The sequence below is a fragment of the Leptosomus discolor genome, chromosome 4, assembly GCF_034619465.1.
Source record: "Leptosomus discolor isolate bLepDis1 chromosome 4, bLepDis1.hap2, whole genome shotgun sequence".
In the NCBI taxonomy this organism is placed as follows: Eukaryota; Metazoa; Chordata; class Aves; order Leptosomiformes; family Leptosomidae; genus Leptosomus; species Leptosomus discolor.
This window is the reverse complement of record NC_141394.1, coordinates 10,867,082-10,883,974: the sequence shown is the minus strand read 5'-3', so window position 1 is coordinate 10,883,974 and position 16,893 is coordinate 10,867,082. Positions and strand designations below refer to the sequence as shown.

At 45.8% G+C, this 16,893-nt stretch overlaps 1 protein-coding gene across 1 annotated transcript; it reads left to right on the top strand.

Moving 5' to 3' along the window:
* The first annotated feature begins 226 nt into the window (after positions 1-226).
* On the top strand, positions 227-16,464 carry PPEF2 (protein phosphatase with EF-hand domain 2). The gene is made up of 16 exons (XM_086464391.1): positions 227-287; positions 3,873-4,000; positions 4,549-4,606; positions 5,747-5,922; positions 6,973-7,087; positions 8,408-8,454; positions 8,869-9,035; positions 9,120-9,156; positions 9,248-9,397; positions 10,180-10,515; positions 12,176-12,361; positions 13,042-13,184; positions 13,677-13,783; positions 14,850-15,013; positions 15,572-15,659; positions 16,286-16,464. The coding sequence occupies exons 1-16, from the start codon at positions 227-229 to the stop codon at positions 16,462-16,464; spliced, it is 2,142 nt and encodes a 713-aa protein (XP_086320517.1).
* The last annotated feature ends 429 nt before the right edge of the window (positions 16,465-16,893 follow it).

Below are 16,893 nucleotides of genomic sequence, written 5' to 3'. Positions count from 1 at the left end.
AAGACAACAAAGTAGCTGGGAAAACCTGGTAATGGAAGATATACTTGGGCACAAGACAGGCCACCTGCTTGTTGATCTTAATGAGCGTTAATATATTTAATTATAGATTCTGTGGGACATGTTGCAGCTGTTCTGATTCTGATCAAATGGTCTTTCCTGCATCTCTTTCATGGTTTTGGTGATACTGGGCCAGTCTGCAACATTCTAGGAGCATTGGTTGGAGAACATGGGATCTGGTAGTTCTGTAAATGCCAACTACAAGTACTCCCTGCAGAAGTCTGAAAATGGTGAGTGATCTTCTCCTGTCTGCTCCTGCATGTGCTGTTGGGAGGTTGCAGTGGATGTGCTTCTTTTCTGAGAGACCTAGTTTTCTTGATGGTGTTGAGGTGAGGTTGTATCCTTCAGTATCCTGTGACAAGGATTCTCAGCTGTCAGGCAGAAGCTGACAGGCTTGAGAAAATAATGTCTATTTAGACCAGGATTAGATTAAAGTCCATCAAAACCTGACCGGAAATGAAGCAGCAAAAAGCAATTCTGATAGAACTAACACCCGATGGATTAATCAATTGCTGGATAATGTGTGTATTGTCATGTGCTGACAGCGAGATAGATGGTATCACCCCGCTGCTTCTGGTGGAATGCAGTTTTAAAGACCCTGTTAGTGATGCAGGACTGGTAAAGCAGAAGCATTAGCAAAGCCAAAAAAAAAAAAGTGGTTCTAAAGAAGGTAAAATGGTGTGGCTAAGAAAAGTCGAAAAGCAAGAAGTGTGCTTTTTTTCTAACCCCATCAACACAACGCTCACATCTCTGCTTGTTCATGGCTCTTGAAGCTGTAATGATTTATTTTAATGAAACCCTCTATGACAGTATCAATTTTCTGGGTGTGTGCTTAGGTCTGCTGTGGAACAAAGGGAGTTTATGAGTGGGACTTTACACATAAGGAAGTGTAGAAAAATATAAAGAGATTACTTTGTTGTTTGAATCATTCAGCCACCAGCATTAGCAGAACAGCAGAGCAAACTGTTTGCAAGTGCTTTGAAAAGAAAAAGAGTGATTGCATTGAGAAATGAAGAAAGAGGGGATTCTGTTGTGACTCATTCTTTTTTGTTTGTAATTTTTCTTTCTTGAAAACTCCACTTCTTATTTAAGTAAGTTAGACTCGTCTGTTGCCTGTAGCACCAGAGAACCACGGACTTTCCCAACAAGTTCAGGGCTATTTTATGATAATGGCTTGTCTATAACAAACAAAGTGTAACATAAAACTAGTTACTTATTTGAAAGTTTGCATTAGATCCGATACCTCAGCCACAGTTTCCCATGGCAGTAAAACCCCTCTGAATTTCTTGCATCTGGTTCTCAAAATCCTTCAGATCTCGTGATCTGAAGACACGAAGCTGCTTAGGACTTTCCACCCAAGTATAATGTGTCAAGTGTCATCCTGTCCCCCTTGTACAAAGTGCAGAGGCTGTTCCCGATGGAAAGCGTAGCCAGCAGAGCTGTGTTAAACTGGCCCTGCACTTGAGCGAAGAAGGGGACGGGGAACCCAAGAGAGGGCGCAGATTCCCTCCTGGAAGCTGATGTGTGAACAGGCATATTTTAGTTTGAGTGCTGCCACTTTGGCATGCTTTCAGTAGCAAATAAGGTGATGTATGAATCAGTTCACTGCTTGGATCCTCATAAAATGTGGATAAATCTCTTTCTCTTCCTTTTTTATTATTTTTTTTTTCTAAACTAGTACAAACACTGCCAGATGCAACTCACCCAGGTAAGCTGGTAAATTAGAATACCTGGCTTTTTCAGTTACAGAGTCAGTCTCTGTAAAAGTAGTGTAAGAAAACAATGCCTTGCCTATCTGGAGCTTAAAATGCTGTGGATGGTGGTATACATGCTCACTGTGCACTTGATAACGAGTCATAGATTTTATTTTTAATGTTTGAAGAATCTAGTTTTCGTCAGTATATGTGGAGTTGTAACTCTGAATTTCTGCTCAGGATTCAGTTGAAACACATCTGACTTACTGCACTAATTGGACATTTATGCACCATTAGGGGAATGCAAGATATTTAGAAGTTGTTTATTTTAGAGAGTGACAGTGACTGTGATTCATGTTACATGCCAGCCAAATTACTGTACAGGGAGTAAGGCAGCTCATGTTGGGTCTGTTATAAAGGAGTCTTGAAGAGCGAGCATCAGGAGCACCAAACTCCAGGAGAGAAAGTCAGCCTCTTTTATTTTTTCGGAGCCCAGCAGATCAGTAAGCATTTTCTCAACAAGATGTAAGGCTCAGGCAAAGAACACTATTCAAGAAGTTATTCTTGAATAACACTCCCTATTCTTGAATTAAGGCTAGCCAAGTCTTACCTTCTTGTGCGTGACTTCACCGTGACTCACTTCCCCAGCGGCACAACAGCAATAGCTCTTCCCTTTTTGTGCTCTGCAGCTCCCAGTGCTGTAACAGTAACATAATTTAGAAGGATTATTATTTTCAATACATAAGACATTGGGCTATATTCTTGAAGGTACAGGTCAGCGTTTCCTGCTGAAGTACACAGAGGGTGGTTTATGTTATATAATAACACAAGCTAACTGAATTCATGTGATCTCTTTGTCTCTTGCCAGCACTTAGCAGCCTTTGGGGTAGGGGTGGCAGATTTCATTTTTTAATAAAGTTTTTCCACCCCACATCCCCATTGCTCTCACTGCTTTGGTGAATGGGGCATTGCTGTCTCACAAACCAGATGCCAAGGGAATATGAGCTTCTGCAGAAGGGCTAACTCTGTCATCTCCGTTTGATTTTGGGGCCAGCCTGTAGATACAGCAGTCATCCCTCCCTCTCTCCCTCAGCTAAAGACGACAGAGAGAAGCATTGTTAGGAACTGTTTTAAATGTAGGGCTCCAGAAACAAAGGGGAAGGGACGAAGAGCAGAATCAAAAGAGAGACGCCAAGTAGCAGAGCTGGTTGACCACATGCTGTAAAGTAACTGGGCGGTCCAAATGTGGTCAACACCAGCTGAGGAGGATGGAAGAGTTTCTAGAGGTACATCAAGTTCTGTGGTAGAACTTCAAAAAGGAAATGGGCAACTGCACCACTGTACTTCACTTTAAATATGCACACACCCTGTCTGAAATAATCTTTTGAAATGAGAAACACTGGAATTGGGGAAATGCAGAGAAATGGTTATATATTAAAGACGAGGGCAAATAGCCATCATTTGGAGGGAAGAGCCTGGTGCCAGGGCTGGCTGTGGATTGAACCATCCCAGGCACCTGGAAATTCCTGACATTTTGCTCCTTCTATGTCACTAAGTGGGCAAAGATCTGCCTCCCGCTTTTCACTGTGGGTGTTAATTTTGTCTTTGTTTTATGCCAAGATAATGGTATTTACACTAGAATAGATCCCTTATGCAGTTTGTCCAGAACTGCTATTTTTAAGGCTCTGGAAGGGGACTGGTGTTTTGTTTTCCCCCAACTCCTCAGTCAAATCTCTGGTTTCCTGAAGCCACAGTACCTAGACTGTAAGACAGACATAAAAATGTTCAAGGTAGACAGAAAGGGAGGAAATTGTCTATTAATATGAAAGAACATGTTTTGATCTTTAGGCCCTAATAAGTTGTTAACACTGGTGCTAAGGAGCCAGCAGTGATGGTTAGAATCACTTCAGAGGTCTCTGGTCAGGCAGGGTCAGATCAACCTCTAGCAATATGGTGAAAAGAAGTGTTTTGTTATCCTTAGCATTTAGGTATCAAACCACCTTTCCTGAAAACTTGCTTCTGAAAGAGAAAGGTCCCTCCTCAGTTTTCAGGGTTGGGAAAGGAGTGGTAGCAGCTGCAGCCACTGCAGCTCAGGAGGCTGGTTCTGGTTTTGTTCCCCAGCTTTCAAGGCAGCCGTCTTGATCCAACGGTGGTATCGGCGCTACGTTGCTCGGCTGGAAATGCGCCGACGTTGCACCTGGAGAATTTTTCAATCCATTGAGTACGCTTGCGAGCAGGACCAGATCAAGGTAAGGTCCCAAGGAAAAGAGTACGTAGGAAGATACATAGGAGGGTGGTTTCTGTGCCACAGACTCGCCCATTTCTGGAGACTGGCTGGTAGCCCTGCAAGTGCTTCAGTGGGCCAAGGACTGGGTTTTCCGTCCCTTCTTAGCCTATTGATTTCCTACCTGCTTCTGTCTGACGAAACCCTAAGTAATAAGCCTTGAAAGAAATCCATAAGGAGCATTTAGCACTGTAAGACTTCCCAAGTCTGAGCAAAACAGGCAAGACTAGTTGATTTGTTTTATTTTGACAATATTCTCTTATATGGTCGCCTTGCTGTCAGGCAGGGAGATGAAGGGCTTATGGGTGTACTTCTGTCTGTATGACTGAAGGTAAAGCTACTTTTTTGACTTCATGACAACATATTCAAAACTAGAATTGGTATGGTATTGTACATACCAGACAACGTGAGAAGGGCATAGATGACACTTCCAGAAAGAAGATGATGTTAAGTTGCCACTCTGCAGAATATCATTCCAGGGTAAATGATGATGGGCTCTCTCTCTTCTTGCAGCTCCACAACTTCTTCAGTTACCTCATGGACCACTTCACGCCAAGCAGCAGTAAAGAGAGTGAGTTTCTACATTGCTGTTTGTGGAGGTGGCACCAGCAGCTCAGAAGGTTGCATCCTTTAGCGATTCATTGCCCAATGCTGGCCCTTCAGGATGGCAAAGGGGGCCAAGAGAATCTAAAGAGCGACGGCACCAGGAGTTTGGATAGGGAATGAATTGTTTGGAGATTGTCAGAGCTGTGTGAGGGATATGGGGCAATTCCTGCTCCTTAGGAGCTGGGAGGGGGAATAAAAGATCAGTATGTTTTCTAAGAGCAGTACTAGAAATCTGCCTTTTCTCAGTGATCCCTGGTAACCAGGGCTTTGCAGAGTCCATTTCTGAAGCAAGAGAATCCTTCTTTAGGAAACTGTGCTCTGGGTTATCTATTTATATTTAGTCTCTCACTTATAATTGGGGTGGCGGGGGGGGCGGAAGTGCTGCGGGAGCAAATATGGTATCTTCCCGAATCTGCAGAGAGCATTATATGTTATTTCTGAGTGCTAGGAACTTGTGAATGAGCTTAGCTCTGAAATCTGATGGTAGTAAGTGAAAATTAACGATTTCTTTTTGGGATACTGCAGACCATAACCTGCAGAAGTGCTCGTTCCTTCCTTTCAAACTGCCACCTTTTTTCTCACAATTACCCCACATATTTTACAGCAAAAGTCTGTTAAGGAAGATTTTTTTCAGGGTCAGTATAAAACAGGACAAAAATGTTGGGCTCTGAGATGTTACAGCAATCAAAAATAACGCGTATTTATACAAATTTTGTGCAACACTGAGAACGTCGATGCTTAGAAAAAAACAGTGGGACATAGGAGACGGTTTCTTATTATACGGTTTTCTTTTGCATATCATTGAAAATAAGATTTCAATTTGCCATGGCAACCGATGTCCATGTGGCTCTACCAGAGTTTTGCAGTGCTGCCAGCACTGGCTGGCACATGGAAACTTGTCCCTGAAGCCTTTTGGCCACTGCAAATCCTGTAGCAATTTCAAACTAGGAGCTAGCCTCCACCGCTGCCATTGCTCATGAGCTGTAGCCTAACCCAACAGCTTTTCCTCAGCAAATCACCAGAATGGTGTATTGAGCCAACATAACTTTTTCTTGTCTCTTTCTCTTTTTTAAAAAACAATCAAACTGACCAACCTGCCATCCAGGGGATTTTATCAGTCGCATGTTTGTAAGTGGGGAAAGCTTCAAAGAGGCAGAGCTGGAAAAATACTGTGACTATGAATCCATGGAGGTGCCAGACTCCTACACTGGACCCCGTCTCTCTTTCCCACTCCTTCCTGACCATGCAACTGCCTTGCTGGAAGCTTTTAAACAGAAACAAGTAAGGATCACAAAAGAAACCACGTTTTCCCCTTCTCTGTGCAGGGTGGGTGTAAGATAGATAATTTGGTTTTAGCCTTCCTAAGAAGCTAAGCTGACTGGAGTACAACGAGCTGGTAGGCTGTTATGCAAAGGAGGGTGGAAATGATCTGGCAGTTATTTTCCCCTGCTGTAGGACCTTTTTTCCTTTCTGAAAATGCAGTTCTGATAAAACTGAAAACTTCTTAGGTGTGCACCACTGTTAACCTGAATTTCATTTCAAAAGGAAAAAACCCCGCAACAGTCCATATTGAAACATTCTGTCATTTTTTGTTGCAATTCCTCAATTTGTAAAAAACTACAGGATGGCCCAGATGGAACCAGCTGATTAAAATTATGTTTTGTGCCATGCAACTTCAACTTATATTTAAAATGTAAAAGGCAAGGTTTTTGATGAGCAAGTCCAGTACCAATTCAGTAGCACTAACAAGTCCTCGTACAATTGCAGTGTTCTGCTGCCATCCCTCAGTCAAGCAGCTGAACTGCAAAATAGGCCAAAACATCCCTTCTCCAAACAAAATGACTTTTAAACCAAAGGTCTCTAGTGTCTTGACTATTAAATGCCTACCCTGGCATTGAGCGAACATTTTTCTGCAGGACACACGGCAGCTCATGGCCTGGTTTAATGTGGAAAACGCTAAGAAATGTCTAGAGGAGCAGCTTCTTACCTGTGATACTGGGCTGGAATTTCTGCTGCTCTAGGAGGCAGTCTTGCCTAGTGGATATAGCCTTGACCACAGGGTGGTAGGGTTCTCTTGCGCTTCTGGGTTCTCTTGCCAGCCCTGTCAGGGCCGAGGCTGGGCTGCTTTCCACGACTCTGCTGTCCTGCTGTTTCCCAGTATTTGCCTCGTCTTGTTTGTAAGCCCATAGATCAGCGCTGAGTGTTGTCCCAGTGAGAGTGTCCACCATCCAAGCTGTCGTGGTGGGTCCTTGGGGCCTTTGCAGACAGAGCTGCGTGGCTGCTTGGAGGTCACTGACTTCCTGCTTTAATCCCTTCGCTTTCTCCTAGTAGCAGCTCCACGCTCGCTATGTCTTAAACCTTCTACACGAGACCAGGAAGCACCTCAAGCAGTTGCCAAACATCAGTCATGTCTCGACCTGCTACAGTGAGGAGGTCACTGTGTGCGGTACGTCTGGGTGGGAGGGCACTGCGCAGTCTCTGTGGCAGAATGCTCACGTGGAACGGGTGGGAAAGACATAAAATGGTAGCATGAGCATGATGCTCTCCTCTGTACTGAGTGTGAAACACAAATGCAGTCTGTAAGCAAGATGTGTGGTGCACTGAGAGGCAGCTGGGGCTGTCTAAAATATGTGTTTACCTTATGATGCTGTACATGAGCTGCTGTGAAGACTAGCCTGGAGACTGGAGGGAGTGTGTCTGCACCATGGCCCTATTTCTGCTTGGTCTGGAATGGGATGCGGGTGTTGAGGGAAGGTAGTTTGGCTATTTATAGTCTGCATTTGGCTTCCACGAGAGATTTTGGGATACATCGTTAAGAAACCCTGCCCCTAGGGGGTAGCGTTCAGCTTGGCATAGCTTGCTGTAGCAGTGCTGCTGTCATGGCAATTATAAAAATGCAAGGAGAGGAGGAGGTATGAATGGAAAAGATAAGGATATACACTGGTGTAAGGGAAGATGAAAGGTGATAATGATGGCCTGTGACTCTTAAAGTTGTTATACATTACAGCAAAGATTTAAAGAATTCTGTAATTCGATTCAAATTTGTCTTTGTTCCGTCACCTCAAACTAAACCACAGAAACTGCACCCAGTCGAGGACTGGCCTCAAAACGAAGTCATTTTCTGTCCTGCACTGTGGCCTGGGATTATTTAAACAACAAAGTCCTGGAGCTGTTTTGGCTGAGTCTTCATTAGCAGCAGCGTATGCATTCAGATCCAGAGTACTAACATGTCGTTGCTTCCTATCAAGTAAATTCGAAAGAAACAAAGCTGTTCACCATTATTTTCCTACTCCACGACTAATGTTTAAACTTTGAGATATTTCTGAAAAGTATGTACTTAGCACAGACTTTTGCATGCAGTCAGCTTCTGGAAAACAAACCTCTCTCTCCAACATTGTGTTAAATGAGAAATTAGTTTGATTATTATTTTGTATGCCAAGCTTTTGCCCATGTCGTGATTAAACTCAAACAGTTTCTTGTGCCATGTTGTATAATTTATCAAGAGCTAAATGAACAAAGCATCTGAATCAGTCTTCAGAAGCTGGTGTAGGTTTTTGGCTGTCCTGAGGCTTCAGCTCAAGCCTTTATATGGTGTCCTTTTCCTTTGGGGATGTTGCCTCACCATAAGGAAACTTGTACCTTGAACTTCCCAAAACACTCTAGTGGTCATGAATTTACAGAGGAGATGCTTCATAGGAAGTTATTTATTGGCGTCTTTTTAAGGTAAAGGTAAACATACTGTGACTTGTCTTTTTATGCCTGTTAGGAGACTTGCATGGCCAGCTGGATGACTTGTTCCTCATATTTTACAAGGTAGGCACCGTATTTGGAGAGCGACGCTGTGAGAGGTATTGCGTGGGTCACGCTGAGAAGTGTTTGCAAAACTGGGCCCTTCATATGCAATTCTCCAGGTCAATTTGGTCGGTTTTAAATGGCTTCACAAAGCAGCAGCTTATTCCCCTGCTGACTTTGAAATCTGGTATTTGGGAAGTGCCAGTGGGCGTTCTTGTAAGTGCTGGTACCAATGGCAACCCTTCCTGACTGCCAGCTTTCACTTTTCAGTGCATTTGCCACTGGGAGCTTATGGGATAGAAATAAGAGTCAGGACCTATTGTTTAAGGTAACCTGGGACAGGAGTGAGAGAATGCGCACCTGGGGCGAGGTGGAGTACATGGAGATGATGAGGAGGCCTCTCTTGTAACGTCTGCCTGTTCCTTGCTTTTACAGAACGGCCTTCCTTCCCCTTCCAAGTCCTATGTGTTCAACGGGGACTTTGTAGACAGAGGCAAACAGTCTCTCGAGGTCCTCATCATCCTCTTTACCTTCCTCTTGATCTATCCGAAGGAGGTTCATCTCAACCGCGGGAACCATGAGGACCACATGGTCAACTTACGGTACGGGTTCTGTGCAGGGCTGATCATGATGTCAAGTGTGTCACTGTGAAATCCCACTGAATTTCCTTTCTCCTGTTCCTTTAGCTACGGTTTCACCAAGGAAGTAATGCAGAAATACAAGGTAGGCATATGTTTGTGCCTGCTTTACCACATGAGATGTGGACTTTGAAGGCTTGATGCTTCATCTTTTCCTTTCTGACCTGTCCTCCTAGGTGCATGGAAAGAAAATCTTGAAGATGATTCAGAATGTCTTCTGCTGGCTGCCCCTGGCCACCCTGATCGATCAGAAAGTCCTCGTTATACACGGCGGCATCTCTGACACCACTGACCTGGACATGCTTGAGAAAATTCAAAGGAACAAAGTAGGTTTTACTTCCTAGTATCGCAAGAGAAAACAGTGTTGCTGATTTGGGGGGAAGAGCTTATTTCTACATGTCAGCTTGGCTGTTGATGAGACAAATCTAAAGGACGGTCTTCCTAGACAAACTGTGTTTAGGTACAGGCTTGGAGTGGATCACTTAGGTTTAATTGTATGTGTGTGCAGGAGTTGTGAAGGGAAGCAGCATTCTTAGCTTCTGGAAGATGTAAGGATTGTAGCCAGGGAAGTGGCAGGTAATGGCAGGGCTAAATAGATGTGCTGGTGCTGACTGTAAAACCATGGTGACGATGAGACTTTGCCCCACAGTACCTTAGCCTGTTTTTCCCCCTAGATTTCCAGAAGGATTTTGGTAAGTTGTTTAACTTGTCTCTGCCTCACTTTCTAGTTGAGAAATACTACTTCCCTTCTCCAAATGTAATGACAAGCACTTGCATTAGTCATTAGTCCTTCCTTCGGTCTGCTGCCTAGTTCTCTTTGTAAATTAAATCCATGTACTCTACCTTCCATGAAATGTCTGAGCAGCATAAAGTCAATGAAGAAGAGAGAGATCTGTAGTCAGGATGGATGTGGGGCCCCAGCTGCAAATGAAGAATGGCATGTCTGACGGAATGGCACTAGTCATCTCCCACAATTAATCACCATTTGATGGCAGCAAAGGGAATTGAGGCTCGGGTCACTCGACAGTCTGCCAATGGAAGATGTCAGAGCTGGAGATGCAGGCTTCCAAGCGGTGTGACCAGCTCTTTTCTCTCTTACCTCTTTCAGTTTATTTCTGTATTAAGAGGGAAGAAAAGAAAGGAGTCCAACAGAAATGTGGAAATACAGGAAATAAACGGGGAGAGCCAAGTAGAGGCTGACGCAGCAGGGAACGAGGCAGCCTCCAGTTTATGTCCGCAGCCCCGGCCAGCCCAGGCTCCCAGCATGGCCAACAGGCTGGAGTTTTCCAGGTGGGTCCGGCAGACGGTGCAAGAGCAAATTGAGTGGTGCCGCCGGCTGGTAGACATCAGCGAGTCGGAGTCGGAGGAGCTCACCTATTCCAGCATGGTCTCCTTGACGGATTTGGATGGGCCATGCTGGACTCGCCAGGAGGAGTGGAAGCAGGTGAGCAGCCTAAGCAGAGCTTGGTGGACTGTGGGTGCCTCCTGCAGGTTTGTTCTCTGTGACGAGGAATCTCAGCACAAAATACACGGGTCAGTGCACAGACGTATCTGCAGAGCAATTTTTGCGGCTTTGTATAGTGGAGTTAAGGAGCAACTCAGCGTTGAAGTGCCAGCGGGCAGGCTAATGGGGTTTGTGGTGTTTTGTACCTGCTGCTCTGCACCCTGAGACAGCCTGGCATCGATCATTAATGGTAAGTGGTCAGGAAGGGCTGGACTGTGAGCATGTGGTCTCTGCTGCTTGGGGATATTTTGTTAGATCCTGGGCTACATCCAGCCCGTCCTGTGGCATGGTTCTCTTCTCCTACCCTTGTGAGTCAGCCTCTTCACCAGGCTTTCGGCATTCTGTGCTCAAGGTTCCATCCCAGCGTTTGCCCCTATCACAGCACTCAGCCGTTGTTGTATAAATAAAACTGCTGCTCAGGCAAAAAGTAGGGCAAGAGGTTTCCTTGATTGGCTGCAAGGGAGAGAAATAATAGACAAGACTGACTGTAGAGCCCAGGGGTTACCTTGCTTACTGTGTATATGGGGTATCTGAAGTCAGCTCTGTAGGTAATGAACGAGCACACCATTTGCTGATGAGCGAGTCATGATCTTGGGTACTGAAAGCAGACAATTTGTGGTTTTAGCTGGGCTGCACTGCGAGTAGATCGCTAGCCAGGTTGGAGCCTGGGAACTTGGTTTCCTGTCTGTGTTAGACCAGCCTGTCTGTAAGCCCCTTCTGTGCACTCTGAAGCCATTGTTACTTACTTCACATTATATATGACACCCTGGCATTGCACATCTTATTGGCATAAAGCTATATATTGAGGTCAGGGTTAAAGAGATTAAACTTTAATCCAAATAGTGGTTACTGAGTCAGCACTTACTTACATTTCTGGAGGCTGCAGAATGTCCTGGCTAGAGAGCAAAGGAGTTTAATACTAAGCCGGCTCACGGCCTCAGGATCTGCTGGGTGTTCTTGCCCTGGGATCTGTGTTTTGGGATGGAGGAGGACAGGCAAGGCTCTTTGAAATCTTAGAGGCAGCAAAGGGAAAGCTATCAGGCCTGGTTTATGGGTACCCCTCTCTCCCCAGGCACTTTGGGTGCGCCTGTAGCTCTAGGCCAGCAATATTGTCACCTCAATGGTGTGGCAGACCAGGTCTGTGACAGTCCTGCGGAGCAGTACGGTGGTTCAGCTGGGATACAGGAAACATCTGTTTCCCTGCACTGTGGTAATAGCAGCAGTCCAGGGAGGGATTCAGAGATAGAGCTGTATTTGCTTAGTAAACTTTGATGGGTGGTATCCAGAAGGATTTTGGTAAGTTGTTTAACTTGTCTCTGCCTCACTTTCTAGTTGAGAAATACTACTTCCCTTCTCCAAATGTAATGACAAGCACTTGCATTAGTCATTAGTCCTTCCTTCGGTCTGCTGCCTAGTTCTCTTTGTAAATTAAATCCATGTACTCTACCTTCCATGAAATGTCTGAGCAGCATAAAGTCAATGAAGAAGAGAGAGATCTGTAGTCAGGATGGATGTGGGGCCCCAGCTGCAAATGAAAAATGGCATGTCTGAAGGGATGGCTGGGTACACTTTATTCAGTGAACTTTTCCAATCCTTTCAGATTTTAGACATTCTCTGGAGTGATCCCATGCCTCAGGAGGGCTGCACAGCAAATACGGTGCGAGGTGGTGGCTGCTACTTTGGGCCTGATGTGACAGGGAAGATCCTCGAGAAGTACAACTTGCAGTTCCTCATCCGCTCCCACGAATGCAAGCAAGAGGGCTACGAGTTCTGTCACAATCGGAAGGTTGGTGAAGGGCATACCTGGGTTTCCATCCTGCCAGGGTGGGGTTTCTGTGGGGGCTTGTCTCAGCTCTGCATTTCTTCCAACGGGGCTTTGTTAAATACGTACAAAACCATTGAACAGCCTTATTGGGAATTACTGGAGTGTGTTCCTAGCTGAGGTCTTAGGTCAGGACAGTCTGGAGCCACCTACTCTGTTGGAGGCATCTGTTTTTCAGGCAAAGCACATCCTTGCGTGTGTTAGCTGAGAAAAGGTCTGAACCCATTTGTGCCATTGCCCCCACTTAACGTGGCTGTTTCTGAAGACGACAGACAAAAGGTGTTACTAAGCTGCTGCAATGGCAAAGTTTCGCTCTCTGAAGATTCAGGGTCACTTCAGTCACTACACACACACTTGATTCTGCTCACGGCAGTGGAGAGTGGAAGTTTGTAGGTAGAGTACAAGGAAATCGCAGAAGCCCAGCGTGTGGCCAGATCCACATGAGGACCAGTGCCCCCCCTCGAGGAACTCGCAGCCATAAGGCTCCCAGCCCAGCCACCACCTTCCTTTTCCACTTAAAACATGGTGCTTTTACAGTCTGTTGACTCCAGATGGGATCGGGTGTCTTGTTTTCACTGATACACATATGTATAATAAAGGATGCATGTACTGACTGTAAATGCCTCTCTTTTTTGGGGGATTAGGTGCTGACCATATTTTCAGCCTCGAACTACTATGAGATTGGCAGCAACAGGGGAGCCTACGTGAAGCTGGGACCAGACCTCGTCCCCCACTTTGTTCAGTACCAAGCGAACAAGACAGCCCATACTCTCACGATGACCCAAAGGCAAGGCTTTCTGGTTGCTCGGTATTCACCAAGTCAAAATTCCAAAAGGGAAAACTTTGGGAGCTTTGAGAAAGTTTGACTCTGGAGCTTGATTTACCAAATAACAGCGCTAGAGGAGGATTCAAGCTTTGTGCAGAAATTGCTGAGGGAGGCTCAAGGGTTGAGGAGAGAGTGTTACATCAGAAGGGGACTCTTTGTTTTACAGACTGCTGATTTTCCAGCTTCTCTTTTCAATGTCAAGTTTTAACGTTTGACCCTTGCTGAGGTTCCCTTCTGCTTTGTTACTTCACAAATTGATGCAGGGCTTTGCTGAATCAGCTGCAGGGATCTCTGTTCCAGGTATGCAGCACTGAGATGCAGCTGCAGCTGTGCAGAGCAGTTGTGTGAGGGTCTGGGCAATACGTGGACAGGCTAGAGGAACGGGAAGGTGCAGCGTCTCTTGTGCTTTGTGGCAAGTCCTTAATGTGTTTCTCTCTTTTCTGCATCCTCCAGAATCAGCAGAGTAGAGGAGTCAGCCTTTCGAGCCTTGCGGGAAAAGCTCTTTGCTCACACCTCAGCCCTCATCAGCGCATTCAAGGCCTACGATAAGGACAATACAGGTAAATCTGAATCAAGGGACATTCAGGTTAATTCCCTGGTAGGACAGGACTGAAGTGGCTAAGTTGAGCATGCGGCCAGTTGGGAGACTTCTCACCTATAGCTGTCAGCGACTGTCACAGGAGGAGGCTGTGTCAGGCTTTGCCGGAGCGTTGGTCCCATTTGCTGTTACTCGGTGTCTCTGTTGGGAACCTGTTAATGCCTCAGAGTGCCATTATAGTGCGGGGATGTCAGAGAAGCAAGAGGTAATGTGTAGCAATTTAGGCTTGGTACTAGGAGAACCCTTTGGAACAGGAGTATTGATGAAGCATTGGAAAACACAACCTCGAACATGCCTATCGTGTCCCTTAGGAAGGGCTGGGTGGTCTATTGAGCCCCTTCATCTCTGGAGACTAAAATCACTGGGAAGGGGAAAGCAAGGGATGTTCTCTGTTGGCAGCTGCCTCTGTCAGAACCTTAACAAAGGATCTGAGAGTTCATAATTCTTGGGTCGACAGGAGTGCTCTGCTGGTGCAGAGAGCTGTCCATTTGTGGGCCATGGGAGAAGAGGGACACAGGGGTTGGCAGAACTGCTTTCTTGCTTTTTTTCCCTGCCAGCAAAATCGTTCACAAAAGTCCAGCTCAGCTGTTACAGCAGCTGCTCAACTAGGGGCTTTTCCATGTTCCTGGGTCACTGAGGAAGTACTAGTGCCATAGCGTAGGCCACGATCTGCACAGTGACCTTGGTGGTAGGCCACAAATTTTTAATGAAATATCCAAAGTTGGCGTCTTCCTGTTGTTCAGATGTTTGCAGCCCCATGGCCCTGATTTGTTGCAGCGATCAAAAGCTTGCTGAGGCTGGGGGGAGCAGCAGGTGCAGTTGTGCCTGCAGTGGCTGATGTCTGTACAGCCATGTAGGGTTTTCCCCCCCACCGAAGTGTTCGAGTGTGCCGTGGAGAAATAACGCTGTTGCTGTCAGCAGCACGGGAGACTGGGTATGTGTACTGCTTCAGGCTTTTTGCTTTGGCTTCCAGTGCTTTCAGCTGCCAGTCTCTCCGAGGTCTCCATGGCTCTCCCTTTTCCTTACAGGAAGGATCGCACTGAGCAACTGGGCGACGGCAGTGGAGTCAGTCTTGCACCTGGGATTGCCCTGGCGAATGCTGAGACCACAGCTGGTGCCCAGCACAGCTGACGGCATGCTGGAATACAAGTCCTGGCTCGACGACTTGGCCATGGAGCAGCGGAGCCAAGAGGTAGGGACTCGCCCTCTTTCTTCAAAGCATGATGCAAAGCAGCTCACCAGATCCCCAGCACACGCAACCAAGTATGGTACAAAAGGAGAGTGGATGGTTCCTGTAGAATCCAAAATGATACTGAAGTCAATGGAAAAGCTGGCATGAATTCAAGCAGTCCAGTGTCCCATTGTAGAAACAATGACACACATGAAATCAAAACCTAGAGGTAGTTTTGGATGTGGGCTTTTGAGTAAGAAACCTATATTCTGTTCTCCGAGTTGCAGTTTCTTAATTACACCCAGCAAAACCAGCTCTGCAATGGTTAAAACACGTAGCCCAAGTCACCGTCTTCTCTGTTGGAAGCGATAGGTTGCTGATGTGCTATAATGCAGGGTTGCATCGAGGGTCCAGTCATCACAAACCTATTTCGTAAGGCACACACGATGCAAAGTGCATTGCTGGCAAACTCTTGAGAGCAGTAAACATTTTCATTTATGGGAAGGTCTGCAGTAACTGCTCAGAGAAGGCAGACAGCTGTCAGAAGGGTAGAAAGCGTGTGACCATGTTGTCTTTCAGCACATCCAGTCGAGCTTGCTGGAAGTCATTTATCGAAACAGATCCAACTTGGAGACCATATTCAGGATCATAGACAGAGATCATTCAGGTAAGCAGCTGGGCAGAGGCTGTCGGTCACTGCCTTGTGCTCCATTCTAGTTTTGGGCTCCCTTTCATCTGTACAAAGGCATTTTTATTTAATGGTTTAAGGCTTGTTTTTTTCTCCTCCCTCGAGTTTTTGAAATGGCATTGCGTGCTTCCACAAACATGATGGGGTTTCAAGGACTGTGTGCAGTCCAGGTAGAGAATTAATAATTATTTGTTCTGGAGGAGTTCAGGAGATCAAAAATCATGATGAGAGCCATGACAGTAATGCAGCGTACTCCAGATCTTGAGCGTTAGCTGCTTTCAAGCAGTCATCTCCACCAAATTACTTCGGGAAAGAAAAAATACAACAGTCTTTGCCTTCTTTTGTTCTCCCAAATTGTATTATGTCTCTTTACTGCTTCAAGTTGTATTTTAGCCAGTGTTCTCTGCGCTAGGAAACTTAGTTTCAGCATGTGAAATGTAGATTATGAGTGATTTCTTTCCTCCCTTTAGAGTATGCAGGCACCAGGGGTGGGATGAGAGATTAAGCCTCAGCAGGGGTCCTTCCTTGCATGCCGAGCAGGGACTGACTGGCAGCAGTACCTGTGGTGACCTTGCGCTGAGGGGGCTGTGCCTTCCTTCTCCCAGGTCTCATCTCATTTGAGGAATTCCACCAAACCTGGAAGCTGTTCAGCGCCCACATGAACATTGAACTCACAGATGACGGCATCAATGACTTAGTTCGCAGCATTGATTTCAATAAGGATGGAAACATCGACTTCAATGAGTTTCTAGAAGCCTTCCGCCTTGTCAAGCAGTCCCAGTAGCGAAAAACCAGTGAGGGTCACCATGTCCAATGCCTTGACTGTCCACGAAGCCAGGAGGACCGCCTCCTACCTCACTGCAGAGCGTGCCTGTGGATGCGAAGCAGGGAAAGGGAAGGCAGGTACCTGTAGCACTTACTGGTTGAAAACAGTGACTGCCGTAGCCAACAGCTGTGATCCACTTGGGGAAGGCAATGGGTAAAATTGATAAGCTACACTTCAACTCTGACCATTTTTAAAAAGGAGCCATGGTTTAAGTAGAAATTCCTGCTCAAAGGGAAGATGCAACTTAGTTTATCTTGTCAACACATATGCTGAAATGTTACAGGTCTATTTAAGCATAGTAAAATGGAAGTAAAGGTATTTCTTGTAGGCAATGTTTTAACCGGGTAGCAACTGCTTTCAATAAACAGTTTTTTCCAGATCACTGTT

What these genes read in the sequence shown, in the direction of transcription:
- PPEF2 (XM_086464391.1), top strand. Translation starts at nt 227, where the DNA reads ATGGGATCTGGTAGTTCTGTAAATGCCAACTACAAGTACTCCCTGCAG. An exon ending in CCTGCAGAAGTCTGAAAATG is followed by an intron (nt 288 to 3,872) that starts GTGAGTGATCTT and finishes TTTGTTCCCCAG; the next exon opens with CTTTCAAGGCAGCCGTCTTG. An exon ending in GCCAAGCAGCAGTAAAGAGA is followed by an intron (nt 4,607 to 5,746) that starts GTGAGTTTCTAC and finishes CCTGCCATCCAG; the next exon opens with GGGATTTTATCAGTCGCATG.